This window comes from Pipistrellus hanaki, assembly GCF_964339955.1.
Source record: "Pipistrellus hanaki genome assembly, chromosome: 1".
NCBI classification, from domain to species: domain Eukaryota; kingdom Metazoa; phylum Chordata; class Mammalia; order Chiroptera; family Vespertilionidae; genus Pipistrellus; species Pipistrellus hanaki.
The window spans coordinates 166,136,378-166,162,873 of NC_140503.1; the positions used below are offsets into that span (position 1 = coordinate 166,136,378).

At 43.5% G+C, this 26,496-nt stretch overlaps 1 protein-coding gene across 3 annotated transcripts; it reads right to left on the minus strand.

Annotated features, from left to right (window-relative positions):
- Nucleotides 1-1,440: 1,440 nt before the first annotated feature.
- On the minus strand, nucleotides 1,441-26,028 carry FAM47E (family with sequence similarity 47 member E). Of its 3 annotated transcripts, XM_084902588.1 has the most exons (8): nucleotides 25,623-26,026; nucleotides 22,601-22,970; nucleotides 19,681-19,955; nucleotides 17,361-17,541; nucleotides 15,194-15,379; nucleotides 9,307-9,456; nucleotides 5,153-5,233; nucleotides 1,441-2,069 (listed from the first exon to the last, which is right to left on the minus strand). In XM_084902588.1, the coding sequence occupies exons 1-8, from the start codon at nucleotides 25,700-25,702 to the stop codon at nucleotides 2,004-2,006; spliced, it is 1,389 nt and encodes a 462-aa protein (XP_084758714.1). In that variant the 5' UTR covers nucleotides 25,703-26,026; the 3' UTR covers nucleotides 1,441-2,003. The 3 variants fall into 3 exon arrangements, with proteins under 3 accessions (XP_084758714.1, XP_084758715.1, XP_084758713.1); XM_084902589.1 differs by lacking the exon at nucleotides 5,153-5,233 and having other exon boundaries at nucleotides 25,623-26,024; XM_084902587.1 differs by lacking the exons at nucleotides 1,441-2,069; nucleotides 5,153-5,233 and adding an exon at nucleotides 8,578-8,749 and having other exon boundaries at nucleotides 25,623-26,028.
- Between the last annotated feature and the right edge of the window lie 468 nt (nucleotides 26,029-26,496).

Here is a 26,496-nt window from a genome sequence, read left to right on the forward strand (position 1 = left end):
CAGATTATTGAGAATGGGCTCATGACAGACCAGTGAGATGAGAGGTCACCATCCAGAGACTTCATATTTGAAGGTAAATAAAACTGATAAAACTCTCTACACAAGATCATCTTACTAAATTCCTTTTTGATCAAATTATTCAAGAGTGAGTTTCACAGAGAAAGTTCTAGAAGAAAATATTCCAACTAGAGGCCCAGTGCATGGGATTCATGCACTGGTGGGAGGTGTGGGCTATGGGGATCAGCTTGCTGTGGGAGCGCCGCTCATTCTGGTCAGCCAAGCTGCTGTGAACTCATCCTCAGAGCCGCTGCTCCCTCTGTGGGAGTGCACTGACCACCAGAAGGCAGCTCCTGCATTGAGCACCTGCCCCCGGTGGTCAGCATGTGTCATAGCGACTGGTCAAGCGGACGTTCAGGTCATTCTGCCTTTCGGTCGCTGGGTTTTTATTATATAGGATAATTGAAGAGTGGTTATTATTGACTCCATAGGTATCAAGTATTTTCTACATTCTTTTTGTTAGTCTATATTTTCTAATTTTCTTAACATGAGCATTAACATTTTTATTATATTTTATTTTTATTGTTAACATTACAGAAGTCTCACATTTTCCCCCTTGCTCCCCTCCACTCAAACCCTCCCCCCACCTCTGGCTCTTACGACATTGTTGTCTGTATTCATGGGGCTATTCATATATGACCTTTGAATATTCTCTTAATCTTTCATCCATCTATTCCAGAGCATTAACATTTTTAAAATATATATTTTTATTGATTTCAGAGAGAAAAGGAGAGGGAGAGATAGAAACATCAATGATGACAGAGAATCATTGATCACTGCCTCCTGCATGTCCCCCACTGGGGATCAAGTCCACAACACTGGCATGTGCCCTGACCTTGAACCCTGACTTCCTGGTACATAGGTCGACGCTCAACCATTGAGCCACACTGGCTTGGCCAGAGCATTAACATTTTTAATAAAAAAATAATTCTAAATAATTATTTTAAAATGTACGCCATCTTGAGTTCCATTAAACTTTATGATTTGTGGCCTTATGTTATAGGTACACAGTTATTATCAAGACTAACATGCCTTAAAAAGGAGGAAAACCGCCGGGACTGGTTTGGCTCAATGGATAGAGCGTTGGCTTGGGGATTGAAGGGTCCCAGGTTCGATTCCGGTCAAGGGCATGTACCTTGGTTGCGGGCACATCCCCAGTAGGGGGTGTGCAAGAGGCAGCTGATCGATGACTCTCTCTCATCGGTATTTCTAACTCTCTATCTCTCTCCCTTCCTCTCTGTACAAAATCAATAAAATATATTAAAAAAAAAAAAGGAGGAAAACCTCAGTAAGCTTAATTCAAAATGAAAGAAAATTGTAAAGAAAGAATAAAGCAAATATTCACTCAAAACCAGGGGAAAATAATACTCTAGGAAAATGCAATAGAACAATTCTACTTTTATTATAATCTTATTTATGTTTTACAAATAATTGATATAACTAAGTTAAATTTACAATGCTACAAATATCTAAGAAGACTATTTATGAATATTGATCTCACAGTTGGCAAAAATATATAAAATATTGATTAACAAAGGCAGAAGGCCACTATGAAATGTTCATAAACATTAGGTATAAAATTTATGGATATCATCAAGTCAAAGTTTTACATCCATGGTGGGAGACTCATCCTAAATTTTACGTATGTTCATTGAGAGAGAAAAATAGCCAAATGCTATATAGTAAATAAAATCTGTCTAATCATCTTACTAAACTTTTTTTTTACTGATTTTTTACAGAGAGGGAGAGAGAGGGATAGAGAGTTAGAAACATCAATGAGAGAGAATCATCCATCAGCTGCCTCTTACACACCCCCTACTGGGGATGTGCCCGAAACCAAGGTACATGCCCTTGACCAGAATTGAACCTGGGACCTTTCAGTCCGTAGGCTGATGCTCTATTCACTGAGCCAAACAGGTTTTGGCACTAAACTCTTCTATGATGAGTTATTTTCCAGGAGTCTTATTACAATCACACTTACATTCCTTCTTGGTATTTATGTTCTCCAGGAACTGAAGAAAAAAAGGATGAGAAAAACTTAATTAGATTGGCAAATAAAAATTGTACAGTCCTGCCAACAGACACAATCACACCCAAATTCACAATTTCACACTCTATAACATATATCCTCATAGTACTCAAAATCTCATGTTGGCAATTAGAACATGATAGGTGGTGAGTTTTGGAAGGAAGCTGCACAACATCAGAAATACTAAGATCTAATTTACATTTCTTTGGTGTCCAAGCCCAGCCCAGCCCAGCCCAGCTCAGCACAGCCTTGTGCTGCTCATCCCTGCTATTAAAGGCCTGGTTCTTATCTGTGTAGCAGACTTAATGAAGCTTGGGTAATGCATAGAGCAGATAATCCAGCAGCAGATACTGGAATGTGTATATTAGTATGTATGCACATATAACACATGTGAATCTGTATGTTATACACAGTGTACATAGACATTATAGGAGTTACAAGAGAATACATTTTCATATCTAAGTTTAAAGAAGTAATGACAGTTTGTGTGTGTGTGTGTGTGTGTGTATGTGTGTGTATGTCTGTGTATATATTATATGTGTGTGTATAAATATATATTAACTTTAATAGAGTCCCTCCTCTCTTTTAGTCAAAATCTTATTGATAAAGTAGAGAATATATAAAAAGCCAGTGACCAGAATGCTGTAGTGACCAGAACAACCGGTAGCTATGACACCCACTGTGGCCAGTGAACCAGCCAGACTGGAGGGTGGGGCTGGCCAGCCAACTTCTCACGGCCCCTCCCTCACATGGCCCCAACCCAGATGGGCCCCCCATCCCAATCAGGGGCAGAGCTGGCGGGCCAACCATCCATGGCCCTTCCCCCAAGCCGCTAGACCCCGATGGCCCCTTCCCCCCACCCCATTTTGGGGTGGGGCCGGCCAGCCCACTTCTCAAAGCCTCTCCCCATGGCTGAAACCACCCCTGATCAGCCCCCATCGCCCCATTGGCCTGTGGACCCTCCCTGATCAGCCCACAGCCCCTCCCCACAGCAAGCCCCACCCCCAATCAGGGGTGGGGCCCACCCACCAATTACCCTCGGCCCCTCCCCCAAGCCCTTATTGGGGCGGGGTTGGCGGGCCCTACCCATGCATGAAGTCATGCACTGGGCCTCTAGTGTAAGAATAAAAGGCTTGAGTGACAGGTGTTCTCAGAGGACTCAGATGTGGCCAGAAATGTCATCCCTCTTTAGTTACTGCAGCTAAAAGAGTATAGCCAGAATGTCAGGCATGCTTCCTTTGCCCAAAATTGAGCTAAATGTTCATATACAGAATGGATGAAACCAACCTGGGACAAATCAGAATGGGGGGGAAAAAATGTTTTGCCACTAAGAATGTTAAGATAGAACTATGAATCGTTACAAAATCAAGAGCAAATAAAGATATTATATAGAGTGTATATATGGGTATGTATGTAAATATACATCTACATAGATACATAGTCATGGCAAGAGGAATATATAGAGAGATACATTTATATATCACATAATTATACTTATGCTTAAGTATACTTACATATATAAATATATAATCATATTGTTACAGAAGACCAGAGAAAAACCAAGCCATGCTTAGAGAAAGGAAGTTACATTTTATTATGCGCAGGCCCAGAGGGAAATGTGCCTTTCAAATTCTGGGCCCCCCAGTATGGAGGAAACTTTTCCTACTTATATCTTTTCTAGCTCTTTTGTCTCCCAAATTTGGAATGAGACTCCGGGCCTTCTGGGAAAGAAGGCCTGCCTGCTGGGAAGGGGCCATGAGAACATATCTCAAGGCCTGGCCCGGTGTCAGCACTGACAGCTCTGTCTGGGGCATAGTCCACGGCCTCTCTGGAATGGGAGTAGTCTTGTTTTCCTTATTATTTAAGCAAGCATACGTTTACAGAAGCCAAAATAGCAGGGCTAAAATTTCAAACAGCAGTTTTTATATAAGATGGATAGTTCAATATAATTATGTAATTATATAAGCATATTTCATACATCATAGGTATAAATATACTATTGTGACCTTATACAATAGTATATTTATACATATGTTATTTAGATAGGTTATTATAAGTGCATAAATGTGTGTAAGTATATTAAATATACATCACTGATGCTGAAAGCTAGAGGAGAAATTTCATCCCAGCTATGCGATGGAGTCTTTCAGCCCCATCTCTTCCTCATGTGCTAGGCCTCCCCTCACGTTGCCTAATTTAACTTTGAAATCAGTCTGGATCTGAGCCTAGTCAACATATTTATTTGTCAGTAAGTATAAGCTGTTGTTAACTCTTGGGAGAAAAGAAATTCTGTATCCCATTTCCGGGAACTTCGACCGCCTTGGCCTCATGGCCTCGAGGCCTCTGCAGGCTGTGCACACAGAGGACACTGGCGAACACGTGACTTACTACCGGTACCAGCTCTGTCTCTGGCTGGGCTGGTGCAGAACTTCCTGCTAAATGGTCCAACCTCCCACTCCACCCGTCACGGAGTCTTCCAAGGGGGGCTGCTCCACGTGGGACGCAGCTGGACCAGCTTTGCAAGTGAAGGGAGGGGAAGCTGAACAGGCAAAAGAGAAAATGGGAAAAAGACAGCAGCTCTTGGTGGGCCCCAGGAGGTGAATTTTTGCACTGGTTTGTTTCCACATGAGGCCGACAATGATGATATTGTCCATGCCAACCCCATTTTGTCCTGATACAAGCCACGGCTCTTTGTCCTTAGATACGGAAGCAAAAGAAGCAAAGGAAACAAACACTTCCTAGAGAATTCAGAGTGTTTTAGTAGCTGTCAGCATTTGCATGGCATATGCTCTGTACACGGTTCCCTTTTACTTTGGTCCCATTGAGGCCAACCCCAAGGCAGGTGCATCAGCAGGGAGACAACACCTCTGACAGCAGAAACCGAATTGGCAGAATAGAAAGAGAAAAATGCCAAATCCTATCTCTTGGCTTCTATCTGAGGAAAAGCATCTTAGCTCTTTCTCCCAGGGGCTGGGGCCTGGTGTTCTGATTTTGTCAGGGTGCTGAAGCCTTCCCATGAGCAACCGAGCCCCTCAGCAGGTCTTTCTGAAATGACCCTTGACTCACACTTGGCATCCTGTAGCCCTTCCTTAGAATGAAATTCCTAAAGGCAGCTGGCCCGTGAAGCTTTGCAAACTCCTCCTCCTCCTAAAAGAAAGTTCACATGTTGAATCAACAACTAGCAGTCAGAAGCTTGCTTTCATCTTTGTCCTAATCAGAAGCATTTGACTATTTATTTTTTTAAAATATATTTTATTGATTTTTTACAGAGAGAAAGAGAGAGGGATAGAGAGTCAGAAACATCGATCAGCTGCCTGCTGCACACCTCCCTCTGGGGATGTGCCCGCAACCAAGGTACATGCCCTTGACCAGAATCGAACTTGGGACCTTTCAGTCTGTAGGCCGATGCTCTATCCACTGAGCCAAACCGGTTTCAGCGCATTTGACTCTTTATAAAATACCTCAGGTGCGTAGGTTACATTCACAAGTTAAAGAATACAAAGGCTTTCACAAGATGTACAACTTTCTCTCCTTTCCCTACCCCTTTTCTAACCCCTATATTAAGGATAAGTCATACATTTTAGCAATTAGACAATTACTGACCTAAAATGTCTGGAATCTAACCAATTTAAGAACAATTGTGATACTAAGGTTTACATTAGTCACAAAGATATATATAGCCCTATGTTCAGTGCAGCATTATTTGCAGTGGCCAAGACATGGAAACACCAATAAATGATTGGATAAAGAAGATGTGGTGCATATACACAATGGGATACTACTCAGCCATAAGAAAAGATGAAATGCTGCCATTTGGGACAACATGGATATATCTTGAGTATATCATGCTAAACAAAATAAGCCAAATAGAAAAAGTCAAGAACCATATGATTTCACTCATATGTGTGATATAAATCTGAAAGCAACAATGAACGAACATGATAAAAGAAACAAAAATTCATAGGCCACAAACAATAGGGGTCAAATATATGGTGATGGAAGGAGACTTGACCTTGGGTAGTAAACACAATACAATATAAGATTATGTATTACAAAATTACTAGAGGCCCAGTGCATGAAATTTGTGCACTGGGGGGGGGGGGGGGGGTGTTCCCTCAGCCCAGCCTGCACCCTCTCCAATCTGAGATATCCCTCTCACAATCTGGGACTGCTGCTGGCTCATAACTGCTCACCTGCCTGTCTGCCTGATCACCCCTAACTGCCTCTGCCCTCCCCCCAACAGCTGGCCTGATCACCCCAACTCCCCCACACACACACATTGCCCTGGTCACCCCCAACTGCCACCCCTGCTGGTCTGGTTGCCCCCAACTTCCCCCCTCTGCCAGCCTGGTCTTCTCCAACTGTCCACCCTTCCCCCGCTGGTCCTGGTTGCCCCATGCAGCCTGCTATTGGTCATCCATCCAGTTGTTTCAGTCATGATAGCCCCTGGCTTTTGATATATTAGGATATTTTGAAACCTATACAATTTTGTTCACTAATGTCATCCCAATAAATTTAAATATGTATTTGCTTTTCTTCCTATAACTGGTAGAAAGCCCCCAAAACCCTTGGATTTCCTAAGTGATAAGAGCCACCAAGGTGAAAGGAGAGCCTTTGTTATTCATAACAAACCCCTTTCAAGCACAGGGGAATTTATATTCATGAGGTGATTTTTGGTGAGCCCATAAGTAGTCCCATGAAGGGGGCTGGTTGCCAGAAGAACCAATCATGTGAAGAGAGGGTTGACACTCTCAGCTCCACTTCCCAATGGCCAACCATCAATCATACCTGTGTAATGAAGCCTTAATAAAATCCCAGAAGGATGAGGTCGAGAGAGCTTCCAGGCTGGTAATCGTGTGGAGGTTCTGGGAGTGTGGCACACCTAGAGAGGGCATAGAAGCTCCATGCCCACCCCATCCTACATCCCTTGTCCTATGTATCTCTTTCTGAGATACATATGGCTGCTCCTGAGGGTCCCTTTTATAATAAAACTAGAGGCCCTGTGCACAAAATTCATGTATGGGTAGGGTCCCTAGGCCTGGCTGGCGATCAGGGCCAATCAGGTTCCCTGCCCCCCTGCCCACATGCCACCACCTCACAGTTACCCCCACCTCCTTCTTCCCTCGCCATCCGCACACCCTGCCTCCACCACTAGTCACCTGCCATGTTCCACACCACCCCCTAGTGGTCAGCACATATCATAGCAAGCAATCCAACTCCCGTTCTCCTAGTTGAACTCCCAAGGGGACACTCTGCATATTAGCCTTTTATATATACAATATATATAATAATCTGATAAACTGTTTTCCTGAGTTCTGTGAGCTGCTCTGGCAGATTATTGAATCTGAGGAGGGGACTAAGGGAACCTGCAATGTATATAGCCAGTTGGTCAGAAGCACAGATTGCGACCTGGACTTGAGATTGGCATCTGAAGTGAGGGCAGTCTCATGGGACTGAGCCCTTATCTTGTGGGATCTGACTCCATCTCCAGATAGATAATGACAATATTGCATTAAATTGTAGGACACCCAGCTGATGTTCAGAGAATTCCTTGGTGTGTGTCTGGAGTGAGGGAGGGACCTAACACATTTGGTGATTAGAGTTGAGAGTGGTAGAGGAAGAAACAGACGTGTTTTTCTTATTCAACAGTATATTCACAATTTTTAGATCTAAACTCCAAAAAGCATGGTTATAAAAAAAAAAACTTGATCCAGTCCCAGTATCTTTGGAGTATTCATGCATTCATTTGTTTTTTTCCTTTCATTTATCTGAATTTAAAAGTTGGATAGATAAGATTATATCGTTGTAATTCAGTTCTTTAAGAGCATTTCACCTTCCAAACAAACTCAATCAGCAGCAGTCAAAACTCATGTTACCAGAAAGACAGCCATGTCATCATAGTGACTGTCCCTTACTAGCACAACCCTGCACCTGTGTCTTGTGAATTGGGATGCCATAGCCAAGTGGCCCCCCAATATACAGGTACACAGGCAAATCAATCTTCAGGTATTACAAAAGTGTGACTTACAAAAACCATTATAGAACGACTCTGTTGCTTTGAATCCTTTTTGTGTATAAACTGTCTGATAAACCATCTTTTACTGTAATAATTATATCAGCCATATTTCCTAAATTTATATATTACTTTTTTTTTTAGTATATTTTGTTGTCAAAATAAAATATTTTTGGAAAATTATTTGTTTTTAACAATTAGTCTTTAAGAATGTATTTCTAAAAAGAGAACTTCTAGATACATTAAAAGGTTTGTAACAATTTTTTCTTTATATTTTAAAAATGCAAATGAAATAGTTTTATGTTATGTATTAAATTCACATAAATTTAGATAGGCAGCTCCAAAAACATACACCCAGGAATAGTGCTGTATATTATTTACATTATTATCTCCCCCCCAAAAATTAAAATGACCATCTTCCCCCAATGTAAAGGAGGCAGCTGATGAGTGATTTATGAATGAATGAGTAGCCAAATTTGTATAGCATTTTACTTTTTCAAAGTGTTTTCACATTGAGATCTGGGAGAAGTTTGGGGCCCGTTGAGAAGGGGAAGTGTTTTACAAATATTCTCATTAGAGTCCTGCACAAGTATTGTGTCAGCATCTCCAGTTTTCAGGACTGCAGTGAGGATCTTCTTTCCATTAGATACCTATACACAAGAAATCATCAGGCAGAGTGTATTTGTAGTAGAACTAGAGCACATTTTTGTTGTTTATGATATCCTCTCCTCTCGGCTCCTGCAACTCTGCAGAATTGCATAAAAGAAGTTTCCTGATTGCAATTTTGAAATTCTTTAATATTCATTCACTATGGATAAAAAAAATTTTTTTTAAATAGGCCTCACATTGTGTTACTCACAGAGAACCCACGACATTATGTCCATCCTGAGTACTGAGGTGGTCCTACCTGGTCACAGCACCCTTTGGACAGCCAATTTATCCATGGACCCTGGACCACGCATGAAGTACAGTGAGTGGTTGCCCCATTTTTGGAGATATTTCTGTCCACCATGAAAGCAGGAAATTTCCAGTCTTGCTTATTAGACATTCCCTATCTAATGAGTTGGTATTCTTATGGCTGGATTTCCTATAGAAGCTATGAGACTTTCAGAAGCCTCTGCATTATCCAGAGACTCCACCTGCAATATGAGCTTGCAGTTGCACTGATGTTTAGTTCAGATGATCGAATCACAGCATACACACATACCTGTTTCTTCTGCTCCTTTCTTAAATTCTCGTCTTTGTGTAAGGCCTTGGGGTCAGTCAAAGGTTCATCTGCTCTTTGTCTTTTCCACAGTTTTGGGTGCAGATACCAGGCTCCATACAGCATCTTCACATGCTTTGGTTTACAAGTATTCTATGGAAAATAATGTAATTCCCGATTACATTAGTAGTTTTTTTTTTTGTGTGTGTTTTTTTTTGTGTGTGTGTGTTGTTCTTTTTTTGGGGGGAGGGGGGGAGGTTCGTTTTGATAAAAATTTAGCTTATTAAAGCAATGTCATTCATTTTGAATTTATGATTTATCCTTGCCAAAGTATTTTATAAAGCTTCAGTATACTTTGACATGAAGAGTTTGAGATTGAGGGGGGAAAAATGTGGTAGATTTACAGATATCTGGTTTCAATCCAACTTGACATGAAGAGTTTGAGATTGATAAAATAATGTGGTGGATTTAGAGATATCTGGTTTCAAATCCAACTTCCTCCACTTAGCAGATATTAAAGTTGATGGGCAAGTTACTTAAATTCTTCATCTGTAAACTAAGATAGCAGTATCCACACATAGGGTTGTTGGGAAGATTAAAGAAGATAATTATAAAAAGCAGCTAGAAATCATGTAAAAATCACATATTTCACCAAAGGCTAATGACCCTAAACAACATTCAGTCAACCAAAAGGATAAGTTACTAGCCCGGTACTGTGCTCAGCCTTGTAAAACTACTATCCAACACCCATCTCTTGCCTCTTTAATTAGAAGGAAAAGGAGGGTCCTGGCCATTGTGGCTCAGCTGGTTGAGCATTATCCTGATTCAGGTCAGGCACATGCCCAGGTTTCAGGGTGGATCCCCAGTTGGGTGCACACAGGAGGCAACTGATCAATGTGTCTCTCTCACATCAATGTCTCTCTCTCCCTCTTCCTTCTCTCTTTGAAATAAATAAAAACATTAAAGAAGAAGAAAAAGGAGGAGGAGGAGGAGGAGGAGGAGGAGGAGGAGGAGGAGGAGGAGGAAGAGGAGGAAGACTAGATGCCATTCCTTTCTTTCCCCCATTTCTCAGAAGTGCATCTGTTGGTTCATTCCTGGATTCTATGGACTCAGTAACCACATATTGCCTCATCACAAAGGGCTGGGGGCGGGGGTCTAATGCTTGGGAGCAACAAAAAAGCAAGAAACACGAAGATCCTGCCCTTCTCTCTTCTCACTCACATTTAAACTAAGAGGTGGAATGTGTCAGGTATCAGAGGTCCAGCCAGGTTCACGTGCCTAAAGCAGAGAGGATGGAGCAGGACAGGGAGGGAAATCCCACTCCTCAGAGCTAGACTCGCATTGTGATCCCTCCATTCCAAGCGCACTGACCTCCTGGCTATTTCTAGAGCACTTCCTTCCTGCTTTTGCCTCAGGGCCTTTGCACTCACTATTCCTTCTGCCAGAATGCTTTTTACTCAACATTCCCACATGACTTACTCCCTTACTTAGTTCATGTGATCTTCTCAGTAGTATACTTCCGGACCATCCAGTTTAAAAATTATCACCACCTCACAACAGTCCTGTCTTCTTTCCCTGCCTCATCTTTCTCACTTATCACCATTTGAAATGCTGTATGTTTTTTTGATTATATCTCCTTTCACCCTCTAAAATGCAAGCTTCTGAGATTGTTCTGTGCTACATCCCCCTGGCATCTAGAGCAATACTTAAGATACAATAGGTGCTCAATAAGAAATTGTTGAATTAAAGTCTGATTCCTTAACTTGAGCATTATTGACATTTTGAGCTGGATAATTCTTTGTAGCACTCCCCAAATTGGGATAACTAAAAATGTCATCTCCAGACATTGCCAAATATCCTGGGATTGGGGGACAAAATCACCCTTGGTTGAGATCCACTGAATTAAAGGAAGGAGGGAAGGGAAGAAAGGGAGAAGGGAAGGAAGAATTACTGAGTCTACACTATGTTATGTTCTTGGGTAACTGGTGTTCTTTGAAGACAGCACAGACATAGTATCTTCTATGAAGCCTTAACTGTGTTTGGTGAAACTGATTATTTCCTCTGTCCTGTACAAACCATGACAACATTTCATTGTAGCTAATCATTGACCTGTTGATCCTACTAAACTCTAAGCTCCTTAAGTGCAGGAGGTAGTCCCTCATTTGCTCCCAGCACTTTTTGGCACATAGAAGAAGATGCTAACAATTGTTTTTTGAATGAATGTATAAACAAATGGATGAATGAATATACTGAGGTAATTTATTCATAGAGGCACAGATGGCTATGAGAGATGAGCAGTAAGAATAAATTAATGTCAATCAAAGGACCAGGAGAAAACCCATGGAACAAACTGTCATTTAGACTGTGCCTAAAGAGAGATACATGTAGACATCGGAAGAGGGGTAGTTCAGACAGGGAGAATATTGTGAGCAGAGGTAAGGTAGTAGGAAAGCTCAGAGTTTTAAGGAACACCAAAGAAAAGAGTATAGCACGCCTGAGAGAACATAGGGTAAAAAAAAAAAAAAAAAATACACATGGGGACTTCCATTCTGGAACGGGGTAAACAGATTTACCTTCCCACCTACAACAAACAAACAACCACTAACAACCAACATAGTATTTTTTTATGTGTTTACGACACTGGACATCAAATAACAAAACACAATGATCCCTGAGCGCAGGAAAGCAACACGATAAACCACACAATTAACACGGCTCACTGCCTGGATAGTTTGCAGGCCACAGAGCAGGGAGAGCCCGGGAGGAGCTCAGTGGACTTGGAGTTGAGGAGGCAGCACTGAAAATCCAGGAAGATGAAGGCAGCTAAAGTTTGCAGTCCAGACTGCAAAGAGGGAGCTCCAGAGGTTTGCACAGAATGTCTCTCTGTGCACGTGTGGGAGGAAACTACCAGAGGTCCGGGAAGAAAGCAACCAAGAGGATCAGAGAGAACAGTGCCCAGCACGCATGGGGCAGGGACAGTGCCCACTCCCTCCTGAGAACCTAAGGGTTCACAGGACACTGGGTAGAATACACTGGGTCCTGCCTCAGCAGTAGAGAATCAGCTGTAGACTGGCCATTACTTTGATCCTTCACAACAGATCTTAAAAGCAATATGCAAAGGATCAAACTTTTCCAAGTCACTTTAATTATACCCTAGGACAAAACTCAAGTTTATATGAACACAAACATACCCAGAGCCCAAGAAGATAAAATTCACAATGTATAGCATCTACTCAAACATCACCAGGCATGCGGAGAGGCTAGAAAACCTAAGCCACAATGAGGAAATAAATCAAGGAATAAAACATATCCAGAAAAACAAAGATAAGGATGACAGAAGATTTCTCATTGGAAGCAACTCAACCAAGAAGACAGTGAAGCGATATCTTTAGTAGCAACTCACACAGAACCAATAAAGATGTTAGAGTTAGCAGAAAGAACATTAAAAGAATTTATAATTATATTCTGTAGGCTCCAAAGATTAGGTAGAGACACAGAAGATATACGTTTTTATTTATTAATATATTTTTATTGATTTCAGAGAGGTAGGGAGAGGGAGAGATAGAAACATCAATGATGAGAGAGAATTTGGCTGCCTCATGTGCCCTGATAGAGAATTGAACTTTGACCTTCTGGTTCATAGGTCAACACTCAACCACTGAACCACACTGGCTAGGCCGGAAGAGATATATATATCTTTAAAACCCAAGTTAAACTTCTTAAGATGACAATTATAATGTATGAGATGAAAAATACATTGGCTAGGATTAACAGCAGGTTAGACACAGCAGGAGGGGGAAAAATTAGAGAATCAAAAAATATATCAATAGAAAAAGAGAGAAAAGATAATAAAAAACTGAACAGAGCAGCAATGAGATATAAGACATGTAATTTCAGTCCTGGGAGTTGGGTTGAGAGACCAAAAACTGTTTGAAGAAGTAGCAGTGAAACTTTTTCCAAAAGTGATGAAAATTATAAACTCATGGATGAAAGAGACTCAGCAAACCCCAAGTACAAGAAATATACACCAAGGTATGTAATAATCACATTACTCAAAAACAGTAACAAGGAGAAAATGTGAAAAGCAGCCAATATGGAACAAAACATTTCCAAGAAAAACAAAGGTAAGGATGACAGAAGATTTCTCACTGAAAACAGCTCAACCAGGAAGACAATGAAGCAACATCTTTAAAGTTCTGAAAACAAACAAGCAAACCAAATACTGGGAACCTAGAATTATATAACAACAAAAAGATCCTGAAAAATCTAGGCAGACTAAGGATGTTTTCAGACAAACAAAAGCTGAACGAATTCGTCACCTGCAGAAGGACCATGTGGAAATAGATTTTGAACTTTTGCACAGTGACCCTCAGTCTGCCAGTCAAAAGTTCAATTTTGTCAATAACCACAGTGGTTTATAAAGAAGAGTTTGTGCAATTTTTTGTAAATACAAAGAATTGAGCAATTTCATTCAGCCCTGATTCAGGATAAGCAGGGGTTCAGGCCTGCTTATTTATAAAGAAGAGTTTGTGCAATTATTTGTAAATACAAAGAATTGAGCAATTTCATTCAGCCCAGATTCAGGATAAGCAGGAGTTCAGGCCCCAGGTGTGACAGACATAATTTATCCAGCAATAGTTTGTATTTCCCCCTTTATAACAAGGAGAGGAAAATGAAAAATTTAAACAGTTGATATTAGTGATGGAATGCACAGTTTTCATAAACCTATGCAATAGAGTTAGGAATAGAAAACATCATGTGTGTAAAAATAGGTCAGTCGATTGTGTTAGATTGTAAAGGACAAGGTTAATATGTCCAAAATGTTGGAAATATAGTATAAAAATGATGTGTAAAATAAAGATAATATATAGTTTTTCACTTTTAGAGAAAGGAACTATCTCCCCACTCCAACTCCCATGTAGGCACTCAAGTCTTTGTTGGATTGGCACATTTGACCTGTATGTATATTTGCAGTAATACATTGTGTAAAAATTATTGCTTACCTCATTTTTGATTCTTATAAGTATATTTCCAGTAGGACATGATCTCACTCATCTAGGGGAAATGGTGAACAACATAGACTGATGAACAAGAACAGACCCAGAGATAAGGAGCCATGGGTCAGACTGTTGGACCTCAAAGGGAGGGTGGGGATAAAAGGGAGAGATCAACCAAAGGACTTATGTGCACACATATGATCCTAACCAGTGATCAAGGACAATAGGGGGGTAGGGACATGAGTAAGGGGGTGGGGATTGGAATGGGGGGTTGAGGACAAATATGTGATACCTTAATCAATAAAGAAATTAATAAAATAAATTTTAAAATTTTAAAAAGTGGAAAAGTTCTTAGTGGAACATAGTGTGTTATTTTCCCTCTCTGTTACCTTGTTCTACCTTCACAGGAAATTGGTATTGGGAAAATGAGCAAGTTATTCATGATCAGGCAAAGCATGCGATCACAAATGGTGGTGTGAGGTCAGTTAGACTCACCTAAAAACTCAAGAATTCTTTGGACATAAAATGAACAGTGTTCATGGTCATTAACTGCAGCATTTTACTATTGCAATAATAAGCATTCATATATATTTCCACTGACAGGATCTCAATATAGAAAACACATAAAGAGATTATCTCAACCTAGAAAACACATAGAATACTAATGACTCTTCAGATAATTAATAATGCCAATTGACATGCCTTGTTTGTATAACTGACTTTGTTATATGTATTAAATATTCACTCACTTAACAAATATTAAACATTAAAAAAATCAAGTATATTACTGAAAAAGACTGGTCCCCCTTATAGTACCAGAACTCAAGAACATTTAAGATTTTAATATAACTTTAATTTTTTTTTATTTCAGTCTTCTCCCATGTACTGATTACCTTTGGTTCCGGCTCTAGTTCCTGGAAAAATTCTGACTCCTGCTGTTTCTTGAGCCCCTCTCCCTTCTTTAGGTCCCCGGGAATCTCGCCAAGCTTCAGCGAGTGGAGCACATTATGGCTGACTTCCCTCTCATAGTTAACCTCAAATTGCTTCATGATGTACTCTTCATCAATCCTCGTGCTTCTCTGGAAGAATATCACATTGCATAAGTCAAGGACGGATGGTGAAATGCTCCTTGCTTTCTTCTTTAATCTAAGGGAGGCATTTGACCACGGCTGGAGAAGAGATAGTTCGGAGAAGGAGAAAATGCTCTGTCAGCATTCAGTGAGACAAGAAGTATAGTTGACCCTTGAACAACAGGAGAAGGCGGCTTAGGAGGGCTGACCTCCAGCACAATTGAAAATCCTAAATAGCGCTTGACTCCCCCAAAACCTAACTACTTTTGGTATTTGCAGGGATGGGGCTGTGAGGGGGAATGCAGGAGGGGAGAGTTACTCATTTTTCCTTGGGTATTTCCCATGTATATATAATATGATGTATACAAGTTAATTAACTTCTGCTTATTTTTCTCTTGTTAATCTGAATTTGGTTCTAGGACCTTCCCACCACACCTTTCACACACCCCACAACTCCCCAGCCTGCCCCACACCCTGCAATGCTCAAGTTCCTTCTATAAAATGGTTTTAGTCGGCCCTCACACCTGGACTCCCAACCATGGCTAGAAAATAGTATGGACATTTATATTTTTTAAATCTGGGTATGAGTGAGCCAGCACAGTTCAAACCATCTTGTTCAAGGAGATCAACTGTATTTGGGCCTGGAGGACTTGGCCTTAAGAGACAATTTAGGACCTGCAAGAAGCAGTGAGTCCCTGAGGGAATGAATGGGCCTGGGGAAAATTCAGTCTGTTTGACCAAAGCAAACTTCTCCAATCCTTTAGAGCAGTGGTCGGCAAACTGCGGCTCTGGAAACAGGATAGACATTACGCCTTTGTAAGCGAAATTTACAGTTATGAGGGAAATCTCCATTTGTAAGGGTGTCTCACTCTCTGTACCAGGAAGAGAAGGAAGACTCTAAATCCTAAGAAATGCTTGTCAATGGAGAAGATACACACTTAAGTCCGCATAGCAAGCCTTAAGTTTACCTACTTTTCCTGGCCATCTCCTGACAAGTGGCTCCCCACACACTTCTTTCTTTCATCTTGTGCTGCAGATGGTGTGTAAGCCTGAATTCCAAAGCCATCTGGGAGAGTTACACATTTTTCCTTGGGGTATTTCCCGTGTGTGTGTGTGTGTGTGTGTGTGTGTGTGTGTGTGTATATATATATATATATATATGATGTATACATGTTAATTAACTTCTGCTTATTTTTCTCTTGTTAATCTGAATTTTGTTATAAGAGCCCCAGAGAGAACTTAGAAACTAGAAGGAAAGTTATATTTTCCTCCTCTACAGACTCAACGCAATCCCACTTTAAAAAATAGAAACTGGGGAACACAGAGAGAATGAGGTCATTAACAACTGAAGCTGACGCTGGGGTGACATTCACAGAGAGGAGCCATGAAATAGACTCAGAAACATAATGGGGGGAGTAGCGTGGAAACCAGGGTGAAATAATAACGAAGCAGAAATATAGCCAGCAGGGTCCGTGAGGTAAACAATAAAAGCACGGAAGGAAAGTATAATATAAGCTAATGCTAAGGAGGAAACACCACAGGGTGATATGATGGGAGCAAAACAGGTAAAGCTGAGACCTTGGTCATAAGGGACTGAAAATGAGGCTTGTCACCCATAGGAAACATTTCTATTACAAATGGTGGAAGAGGCCGAAACCGGTTTGGCTCAGTGGATAGAGCGTTGGTCTGCGGACTGAAAGGTCCCGGGTTCGATTCCAGTCAAGGGCATGTACATTGGTTGCGGGCACATCTCCAGTAGGGGGTGTGCAAGAGGCAGCTGGTTGATGATTCTCTCTCATCGATGTTTCTAACTCTCTATCCCTCTCCCTTCCTCTCTGTAAAAAATCAATAAAATACATATTTTTTTTAAAATGGTGGAAGAGTCCTAAAGATTCCTTTATGACTTTGTTTGACTTAGTCAAACACTGTTTTTTAATAAAAGTAACTTTGGGTGTGACTTTAAAAGTGGTAAGTATTACTACTAACGTACAATCGAAGCAGCCCAGTCGCAGAGGTCTCTAACTGACTTGCGCGCGTTTTCATACGGATCAGAACCATCCTTGTGGAGTGAATCCTTCTCACTGGGCTTCTCTTCAGAAGGCGATCGGCGTGGCTTCTTCTCTTTAGAAAGTGACTGGCGTGAATTCTTCAACCGAAGAGTCTTCTTGGGACTAAAGATAATGGGATCCTCAAAGTATTACAGTATGAGCCACCATGAACCCAAATGGATTTCAAAAGGTGTCATGGGGGAAAGGAGATCATAAAACAAGTATTTCCGACCATTTCTGGCAAGCTCACACTAATTGTTTAAATTTTTCAAAGATTCCATTCCTATTATCAATAATCTAAAGATAACTATATCATGATTAGTTATAACGATGAAAGCTTATATAGCATTTTTCCATTATAAGGTGATTTTTAAGATGATGAGTACCAGTTATTAAGACACGTGCCAGGTAAAAGCGTAAATTATTATGCTTGGGGTCTGCCGCGGCCTTCGACAATCCTGACAAGGAGGAGAAATCCTTGGCCCCTCTGTCCCTCATCCCTAAAACCTATTAATAAGCCTGATGGATTGTAGTTCTGTCTGCTCTGGCCTGCTGCAAAAGGCTCCTCACTGGGGTCTCTGAATCTTCTCTGAGGATCCCCAACCCTTAATCCCTAACCTGCTCTCTACACTGCAGCCAAAATAGTCATTTCAAAATATAAATCTGCTCATAATCAGCCACTCTTCATCCTTCATTATACCCTCTCCAATGGCTTCTTTTTAAGAATAGCGATAAGCTTACATGCCATAATAACTAGCTAACGGCTCACTGGGGGCCAAGAATTTAAAGATGCTCCCAGGGCCACACTGACCCACACTGTTGGAGTCCCCATGGGCACCCCTTCACATAACACTGCTCCCCCCTCCCCACCCAGGCTTCGAGCAACTTGAAAAATAATTCAAGTTATTACTGACAGCAGCCACATTGGAAGACAGGGGCTTAGGTCCAAGAGGACTTGCTCACTGGAACCCAGATATGGGCAGACTGTCCGAGCCTACCCTGAGCAGGGGGAGTCCCTCAAGAAGGAAGAAACAGAGGAGAACTTGATTCCCAGGGAAAGGGCAGAGCTGAGAGGAGTATCCTCAGTTGTTCTCCCCCAATGTACCAGGGGTACACCCAGGGGCCAGAACAGTAGAGTTTTGGTCACTTTGTGTCTCACCCTCACAAACATGGGTAATTTAATACAGTTAAATGTAATTTAATTTTCTCTCACTCTGCCTTGAAGTGGGTAACTTGTGCGACTAGCCAAGCCCTCCGTGTCCCTTCCAAACACCTGGCCGTGGTTCTGGGCCTCTGTCCGTAGTCTGGGTGCTGTGGGTGGGCTTCTCCCTAGTACACCTACGCTCTTCGGTGCCTGCAAGTGACACCAGTTAACTTCAAAAGTCAAATGCATATCCCAAATCTACTTACATCAAATATACATATTTCATTGCATTTGCATTTTTAATTAAATATTCCATGAGTTGGGAATACAAGAGTTGTTTCTATGGAAATCAAGCTCAGTGCTTTAGAAAGATTCAATGAAGGTGTCATTACTGCCTCGGTTTATGCAAAAAAGATGACTTGGAAATCCAAGTAGTAGACCCCCCCATATTCAAAAAAAGGCTTAAAATAAGATGATCTAGCCGAAACCGGTTTGGCTCAATGGATAGAGCTTTGGCCTGCGGACTGAAGGGTCCCAGGTTCGATTCCGGTCAAATGCATGTATCTTGGTTGCAGGCACATCCACAGTAGGGGGTGTGCAAGAGGCAGCTGATAGATGATTCTCTCTCATCGATGTTTCTAACTCTCTCTTTCTCTCTGTAAAAAATCAATAAAATATATTTTTTTAAAATAAGATGCTCTAAGTAATTAAGTGTTATCTTTTACAATTCCCTATATTAACTTTTTTTTGGGGGGGGGGGTGCGGGGGGGAGCAAGCTATCCAATGAACTATTGGTCCCAATCATGTGACTAAAAGGGCTTCTGAAATAAATAACCATGGTGGGCCAATTAATCAGGCTGCCTGCAGCGTATCTCCTCCCGCAGCTCTCACTGAGTCGTGTGAACACACTCCTGTTTGCCCCATTGCTGGCTAATTAACCTCCATTAATTAAAAACCACTGTTTAGAGCAGGGCTCAAGGCTCCTTTCCCTTCTCCTTGGCAACTTGGTTACTTTTGCTTCTCTAAATTATTCTAAAAATGAGGAGCTTTGAGAAGGAAACTTCTAGAATGCTTCATCAGGTGACAGGAATAAGCGAGGGGCCTAGAACGATACTTACAGCTCCAGGGAGGCTCGGGTGGGACGTTTTGCAAGCAGTTTTGTGGGTTCCTTGGGGTCTTGGGTGGGACATTTTTCACGCAGTTTTGTGGGTTCCTTGGGGTCCTGGGTGGGACATTTTTCACGCAGTTTTGTGGGTTCTGTGGGGTCCTGGGTGGGACATTTTTCACGCAGTTTTGTGGGTTCCGTGGGTTTTTTCTCAACACCCTCACAATGAGCCCACGCATCCTCCAGTTTCTTGTCAGGGTCCAGCACTTCCAGCACCCTCTTTAAGAGCTACACACAGAAAACAGTTGGTGGAAAGAAAAATGTGGAGAATGGGGCTCCTTGCTTCTAAAGCAGAACGGACCACCTCCCCCCTTAACTTTTCCTTTCTAATCCATCAACGCACTCCCTGGTTCCTGTGCTGACCCTGTGCTGGGTGCTAGGTAAACCTCCATCCCCTAGACATGGGGTAGGCAGCCTGTGGACCGGAATGGGAATGTGAATATACTGGTCTGCCCAGGCTCCATCTGCCCCCACCCAAGTACTTCTACAGAATTTCTGTGGCTTTTGACTGTCCAGCATCCATTCTTCCTCCTATGAAGGACAGCATCTAGGTTTTTCTTTGGAGAGCCATCTCTCTTTCCACTCTCACACCGAATGGTCTGCACTGGCCTGACCCCATTCTCACGTCCCAGGCAGGCCGATCCTCTCTGGACTGACCCAGTGCCTGGTTTGAATAAGCACATAACCCAAGTTGGACCCACAGGAATCAAGATTTGGAATTTTGCTGAGCCTGTGCAAAAATAAATGCTTTTTTTTTTTTCTGGGTAGAATTTAAATCTAGAGCTGCTGATGGTCATCACAGCACCATAAAAAGAGATCTGGCCTCAAAAAAGCACCAACACACCTAGTTGGGAGGTCAAACATGGAAATAAGGAAGGGCACAACCGCATGAGCCATCTGAAGGCATGAAAACAGTCTGTTTGCCGTGGCTCAGACGCTCTGGCTCGCAGGAGGCAGGACAGGAAAGCCTTGGGTGGAAAATAATTGGTTGGAAATCCTAGGTGTCCTTTCTCTAGACTTCTCTGCCACGGATCATCCATTCATTTATCCATTCATTCAGTATGCACAAACATAATTCATTCGTTATGTCAGGTATTGGTAGTACACGGTAAAAGACACAAAGTCACTGCCTTGTAGAGCTCTTATTCCAGGGAGGAGCCCAGTGTGACAAGTGCTATGTTGAATAATAGGTCCTGGTAAGGACTAGTGCCTGAGAGCGGAAGGGAGATGGTATTTTATACAGCCTAGGTAGGAGGCATTCCAGCAAAGATCTGAAAGAAGTGAAGGAATGAGCTAGGCAGACATGGGAGGCAAGTGTCCCAGACACAGGCACAGAGATTTTAGTTGGAAATGTTGGTAACGTTCTCAGACAGAGCAGGCAGGGGCCAGCGTGGCTGCAATGGTGAGAGCAGAGCAGTAGGCGGCCAGGTTGGAGGGGAGGCAGGAGAGATGCAGGCAGGGAGCAGAACACACAAGGCCTCTAAGACAATGGTGAAGGCTCCCCTCTGAGCGAGAAGGGGGCGCTGGGGGCTTTCTGAACAACCGTCACGCTCACTGTGTGGGAACAGACTTGAAGGGCGGGAGCTGGCACTGCTAGTTCCCTGCCCAGTACCTGTTCTGCGCTTTTGCTTTAAATCTAAATCACGTGTTCTGTGTTGTGTTCAGCATTGCAATGCCAACCATGAGACTCAGTTTCCTAGAACATGTCGATGAATGAGCTGTTTACTGAAAGGCTATCACAGTTGACCTCTGAACAACACAGGCATAAGAGGTGCCACTGTCAGAAATCCACATAGAACATTTGACTCTATGGTCAGCCCGTAGCATCCGTGGATTCAATCAACCACAAATCAAAAACAGTATTTTAGGTCCATGGTTGGGAATGTGAATATACTGTTTTCTATACTGCATATATAAAACAGTATAGTTTGTTGAATCTGCACAAGCAAAACCCATCGCTAGAAAGGGGATTTATTGGAAAATCCCCATATAAGTGGACCTGGGCAGTTTGATCCTGTTCAAGGGTCAACTGTATTTGCCTAATTAAAAACAGTCAGCTGGCATATACCCTTTAACCTTTGCCCCTTACCCCTTCTTGTTTGAAAGACTGCATGCCTGGTGGTGTGGAAGCCTTTGGAGACACAAGAACTAGAGACAACAGAGTGGTGAAGGCCTGGAGGGGTGGGTGCAGGGTAGAGACAGCCAAGGGAGAGAGGAAAAATCACAAACAAATAAAGGGGGCATCTGTAATACTTTCAACAATAAAGATACATTTTTTAAAATGTGATATAATAGTTTAGGACTTTCTAAATTAAGATGCCAATCTGCAACATCCAATGAAAAGCAATGAAGATTTAAAAAAAAACACACACAAAAAAAAAAACTAGAGACACATGCTGAGGACTATGGAGCTGCCTGGCCATTTGGTGAATTTTCCCTGGGACCTTCCTGGTTCTCCTGGGCCTTATACCCATCAGTATGTAAACACTTACGGACACCTCCCAAGTCCAGGTTTAAGGGGCACAAGTAAGACTGAACAATCCCACCAGCCCCTCACCTTTCTCCCCAATAAAGTCCCAGGCGAAGTGGATTGGTAGAACCTTCTAGGAAAAAAGAAGTCTAAGTTCCCAGCTGCTGGACTTTTGTAAGCTGCGCAGACTTCCTGGAAGCAACGGGAAATGCCCCTGAAGGGAGGCTGCTCCCAGCCCCCGAAAACTCTCACCCTGGAGAGATACTCCTGTCCTCTCCTCCTCATAAGCATGTCACCCCTGGGGGGAATGCCCCAGTTATCTAAGGAGAATTCTTTCCTAGCCCTCACCTCACCCCCTCACCCCCTCTGTGCAGGCCCGCCCACACCGAGGACAGGAGATCACCTCCGGAGGCAGGCTCTCCTCCAGGCCGGGGCAGGGAGCCAGGGGGTGCCGGGTCAGCTGGGCCTCGATGTCCTCCAGGAAGGCCTTCCGCGCCCGCTGGGCGGCCGAGAGCCTGGAACACAGGGCTGCGCCCTCGGGCAGGTAGCTCGGCCTCCTTCTGGGGGGAGGCCAGGGACCTCTGCTGTACCTCTGGGGGCCAGGATGCCCCGGAAGGCCCCGAGTGACCATATTCTCCCAAGAAGGGCAGCCATTCCTGAAGTCATCCAGCCCCTTTTTCACAAACACCCACCGTTTGGTGTTCATGAAGGTGGGATGTAACCGCCTGTCCTCATGTTGTGTGGAAAACTGGGAAGGCACATTCTCTTTACACCTGGAAGAGAACAGGCCCAGCGTATGGAACCACAAGGACCGGGGTGGGAGAAGGCTGAGTTCATCGTATGCCTAGTTCCGTGGTCGGCAAACTGCGGCTCACGAGCCACATGCGGCTCTTTGGCCCCTTGAGTGTGACTCTTCCACAAAATACCACGGACTGGGTGAGTCTATTTTGAAGGAGTGGCGTTAGGAGAAGTTTAAGTTTAAAAAATGTGGCTCTCCAAAGAAATGTTAATCGTTGTACTGTTGATATTTGGCTCTGCTGACTCATGAGTTTGCTGACCCCTGCCCTAGTTCGTGGCCCATTGTCCCCGGTCTGTGTACGGCCCCTCTCCTGTTTTTCTTATTCTATGTAACTGTGCATCCCACTCTCATCACTCTCCCCCCGCGTAAGCAAAGTCACTCCTACGGATTTGTAATGCACCCTTTCGTTTGCACACATTTTTAGAATGCCTGTGCTATCCTTACGTGCGCATGCATTCTTAATTTACATAAATGGTACTATTTGTTTCCCAAGCCCAATGTTATAAAGGCCTGTTCATGTCACTCAACTGCTGCCACCACAGTCCATCTGTCCCTCCTCTTCGTAAAGGGCACTCACCGTGGCGGCCCCTTCTAGGTCTCCTTCCTAGGGCAGCGGTTCTCAACCTTTCTGATGCCGCGACCCTTTAATTCAGTTCCTCACGTCGTGGTGACCTCCCGCCATAAATTTATTTTCATTGCTACTTCATAACTGTAATTTTGCTACTGTTATGAATTACAATGAAAATATCTGTGTTTTCTGATGGTCTTAGGCGACCCTGCTAGCGGGTGGCCCACAGGTTGAGAGTCGCTGCTGTAGAGCCTAAGACCATCGGAAAACACACATATTTACATTACGGATCATAACAGTAGCAAAATTACAGTTATATGAAGTAGCGACCAAAATAAATTTATGGTTGGGGGTCACCACAACGTGAGAAACTGTATGAAAGGGTCTGGGCATCAGAAAGGCTGAGAAGCACTGGTTTAAAGGGAGACGGTGAGTGGGAAAGCCTGGATCCCAGCGACACCTTGCCATGAACTAGCGGAATGACCTTGGTATTTCACTTAACCTATATTATTTTATGTATCAATATCCTGAAAAGAACAATATCAAAGATATGGAGAACAAACTAATGGTTGCCAAGGGAACCCCTTTAGTTGTGCTACCCCTTTAAGTCATCATTCCTTTCTCCACCCCAACCCTTTGCAACCGCTAATTTCTTGAGATGAGAAAACAGTTTTGTATCTTCCTGTGTACATATGATAACATTTTACAGAACCATACGCACAGGAATGCAATTAAAAGCTGGTAAAATCCAAGTAAGGTTTATATTGTAATTAATACATTGTGTCCATGCAGATTTCCCGCTTTGCCAATGTATTTATAGTTATGTGCAAGGAACCACTCGAAGCAGGTCGGGGAAGGGTACCGGGGACCTCTGCGCTGTTTTTGCACCTTCTTGTGAGTCTGTCATTACTTCAACACAAAAAGCTTGTCCATAAAAAATTTAAAAAGGGGAAAAAAGTTTGAAAATGGGCGAAAAGGGAATTCCCAAAGAGCTTATACTTACTACCATGTGTCCAGTACATATCGAGTGTCAGTGACTGCTTCACCTGTACTGTCCGTTACTCCTCACAACAATCCTGTACAACGGATTGTGCTGGTTGTCTCTGTTTTACAGCTAAAACTGAGCCAGAATGCATGCAGATAAGCATAACCAGTAGACGAAAAACTCTGGGGAGGGAGGGCATGTATGGGAGGGGGGGGGGGGTTGGTAAGGTATGTACGCATATAATACCTTAATAAAAAATGAGGAAAAAAATAAAAATAAAATTGTTAAAATAATATATATATATATATATATATATATATATATATATATATATATATATATATATATATATATATATATATATATAACTGAGCCAGAAGGAGCAAGGAACTCGCCAAAGGCCACAGTGCAGGTCAGGGGCGCACTGGCCCTGGACTCCAGCCTTTCCGAGTCTAGACTTGGGGATCTGTACCTCCCCAAGCCCTGGTTTAAAGGGAGACAGTGAATGAGGAATCCCATCCTCATAAACTCAAGGAATCCGCAAAGGAAACAAGCCCTGGCTTCTGCCCGGTGGCTAAGACACCAGGCACTCAGAATGGCCGCGGGCCGCCCTAGGTGTGACCCGAGGCCGCCCCCAAACCCGGGCTCAGCTCGCCCCCGGGCGGCCGGCGCTCCCGGCGCAGCCCAGCCTCCGGGGCGCGGGGCCGGGGGGCTGCCTCGGAGAGGGGCGCGCCCACATTGCACCAGGCTCCACAGGGGATGCAGGGGCCATCGGGTTCCCCCTGGGACTGGCATTTTAATCTACATCCCCTGGGGTTGTAAGGATCACAGGAGGAAAGCGTCCTTTGCCATAAACAGCGTCGAGCACTGGATATTTTTTATTAGAATCATTTGTGTGCTGGGGACCTTGGAGAGGAAAAGCAGGCCGGCCTGCAGCCGAGCTCTGAGTGGCCCCCAGCCACCCCCCTTCCCATCCACCCCGCCCCATTCATCCTCCTCTGCCCCCCTCCCCCGCCCCCCGCCCCGCCCCAGCCCGGGCAGGAGCGGATGCCCACGCGTCCCCACGCGCTTACCAGGACCTGCCGTGCACGCCGAGCCTGGCCAGCGGAGCGGGCCTGGACGTTCGCCTGCGGTCAGCCATCGTCACAGCCATCACGGCCCGTAGCTCCGTCCGGTGCGTCCGGTCTGGGGTCGCTAGGAGACCGCACAACAGCGACCTGCGATTCGGTTTCCAGCTCCCAAGCTGCCGGGGCGCCCCGCCTCCTCCCCGCGAAGCCGCTTGGCCCCAATCCGGCCCTGACCTTGCACCCCAGGTCTCCGACGCCCGAGGGTGGGGGACCCAGGCGAGGGAAGGGTGAGGACCAGGGCCTTGATGTCATTATATTTTAACCTGTTGGGAAGGCGTTTACATCTTCCCACTGACATTTATCCTAAGCTGGGCCCCAGGTCTGTTTTGCTCACTACCTTTAAAAAAGTGTTTCTTTTTAAAAATATATCTATATTTTTATTGATTTTTTTTTACAGAGAGGAAGGGAGAGGGATAGAGAGCTAGAAACAATGATGAGAGAGAATCATCAGCTGCCTCCTGCACACACCCCACTGGGGATGTGCTGGCAACCAAGGTACATGCCCTTGACGGGAATTGAACCTGGGACCCTTCAGTCTGCAGACCTTCACTCTATCCACTGAGCCAAACCGGTTTCGGCAAAAAAAAAAAAAAAAAAAAAAAAAAAAGTTTCTTGAAGGAAAGAAGAGAAGGCTGCTGGAGATAGATAGAGAGAGAAAGAGAGAGAGAGGGAGGGAGGGAGAGGAGGGAGGGAGGGAGAGAGAGAGAGAGACAGAGAGCAAGCACATAGAGGGGAAGGAATAGACCGATGTCTCATGGTGAGAAGGCCTTTTAGCATGAAATGCTTGGGACTGCCTGGGCATCGCGGCCTCTGCCATAGT

Bases quoted from the DNA above. Each gene is read 5' to 3' on its own strand.
- FAM47E (XM_084902587.1), bottom strand. From the start codon at position 25,702: ATGGCTGTGACGATGGCTGACCGCAGGCGAACGTCCAGGCCCGCTCCG. The intron at 19,956-22,600 runs GTGATCTCCTGT...TTCTGTGTGTAG, and splicing joins AGGAGAGCCTGCCTCCGGAG to CTCTTAAAGAGGGTGCTGGA. The intron at 15,380-17,360 runs GTACGTTAGTAG...ATATTCTTCCAG, and splicing joins GCGACTGGGCTGCTTCGATT to AGAAGCACGAGGATTGATGA.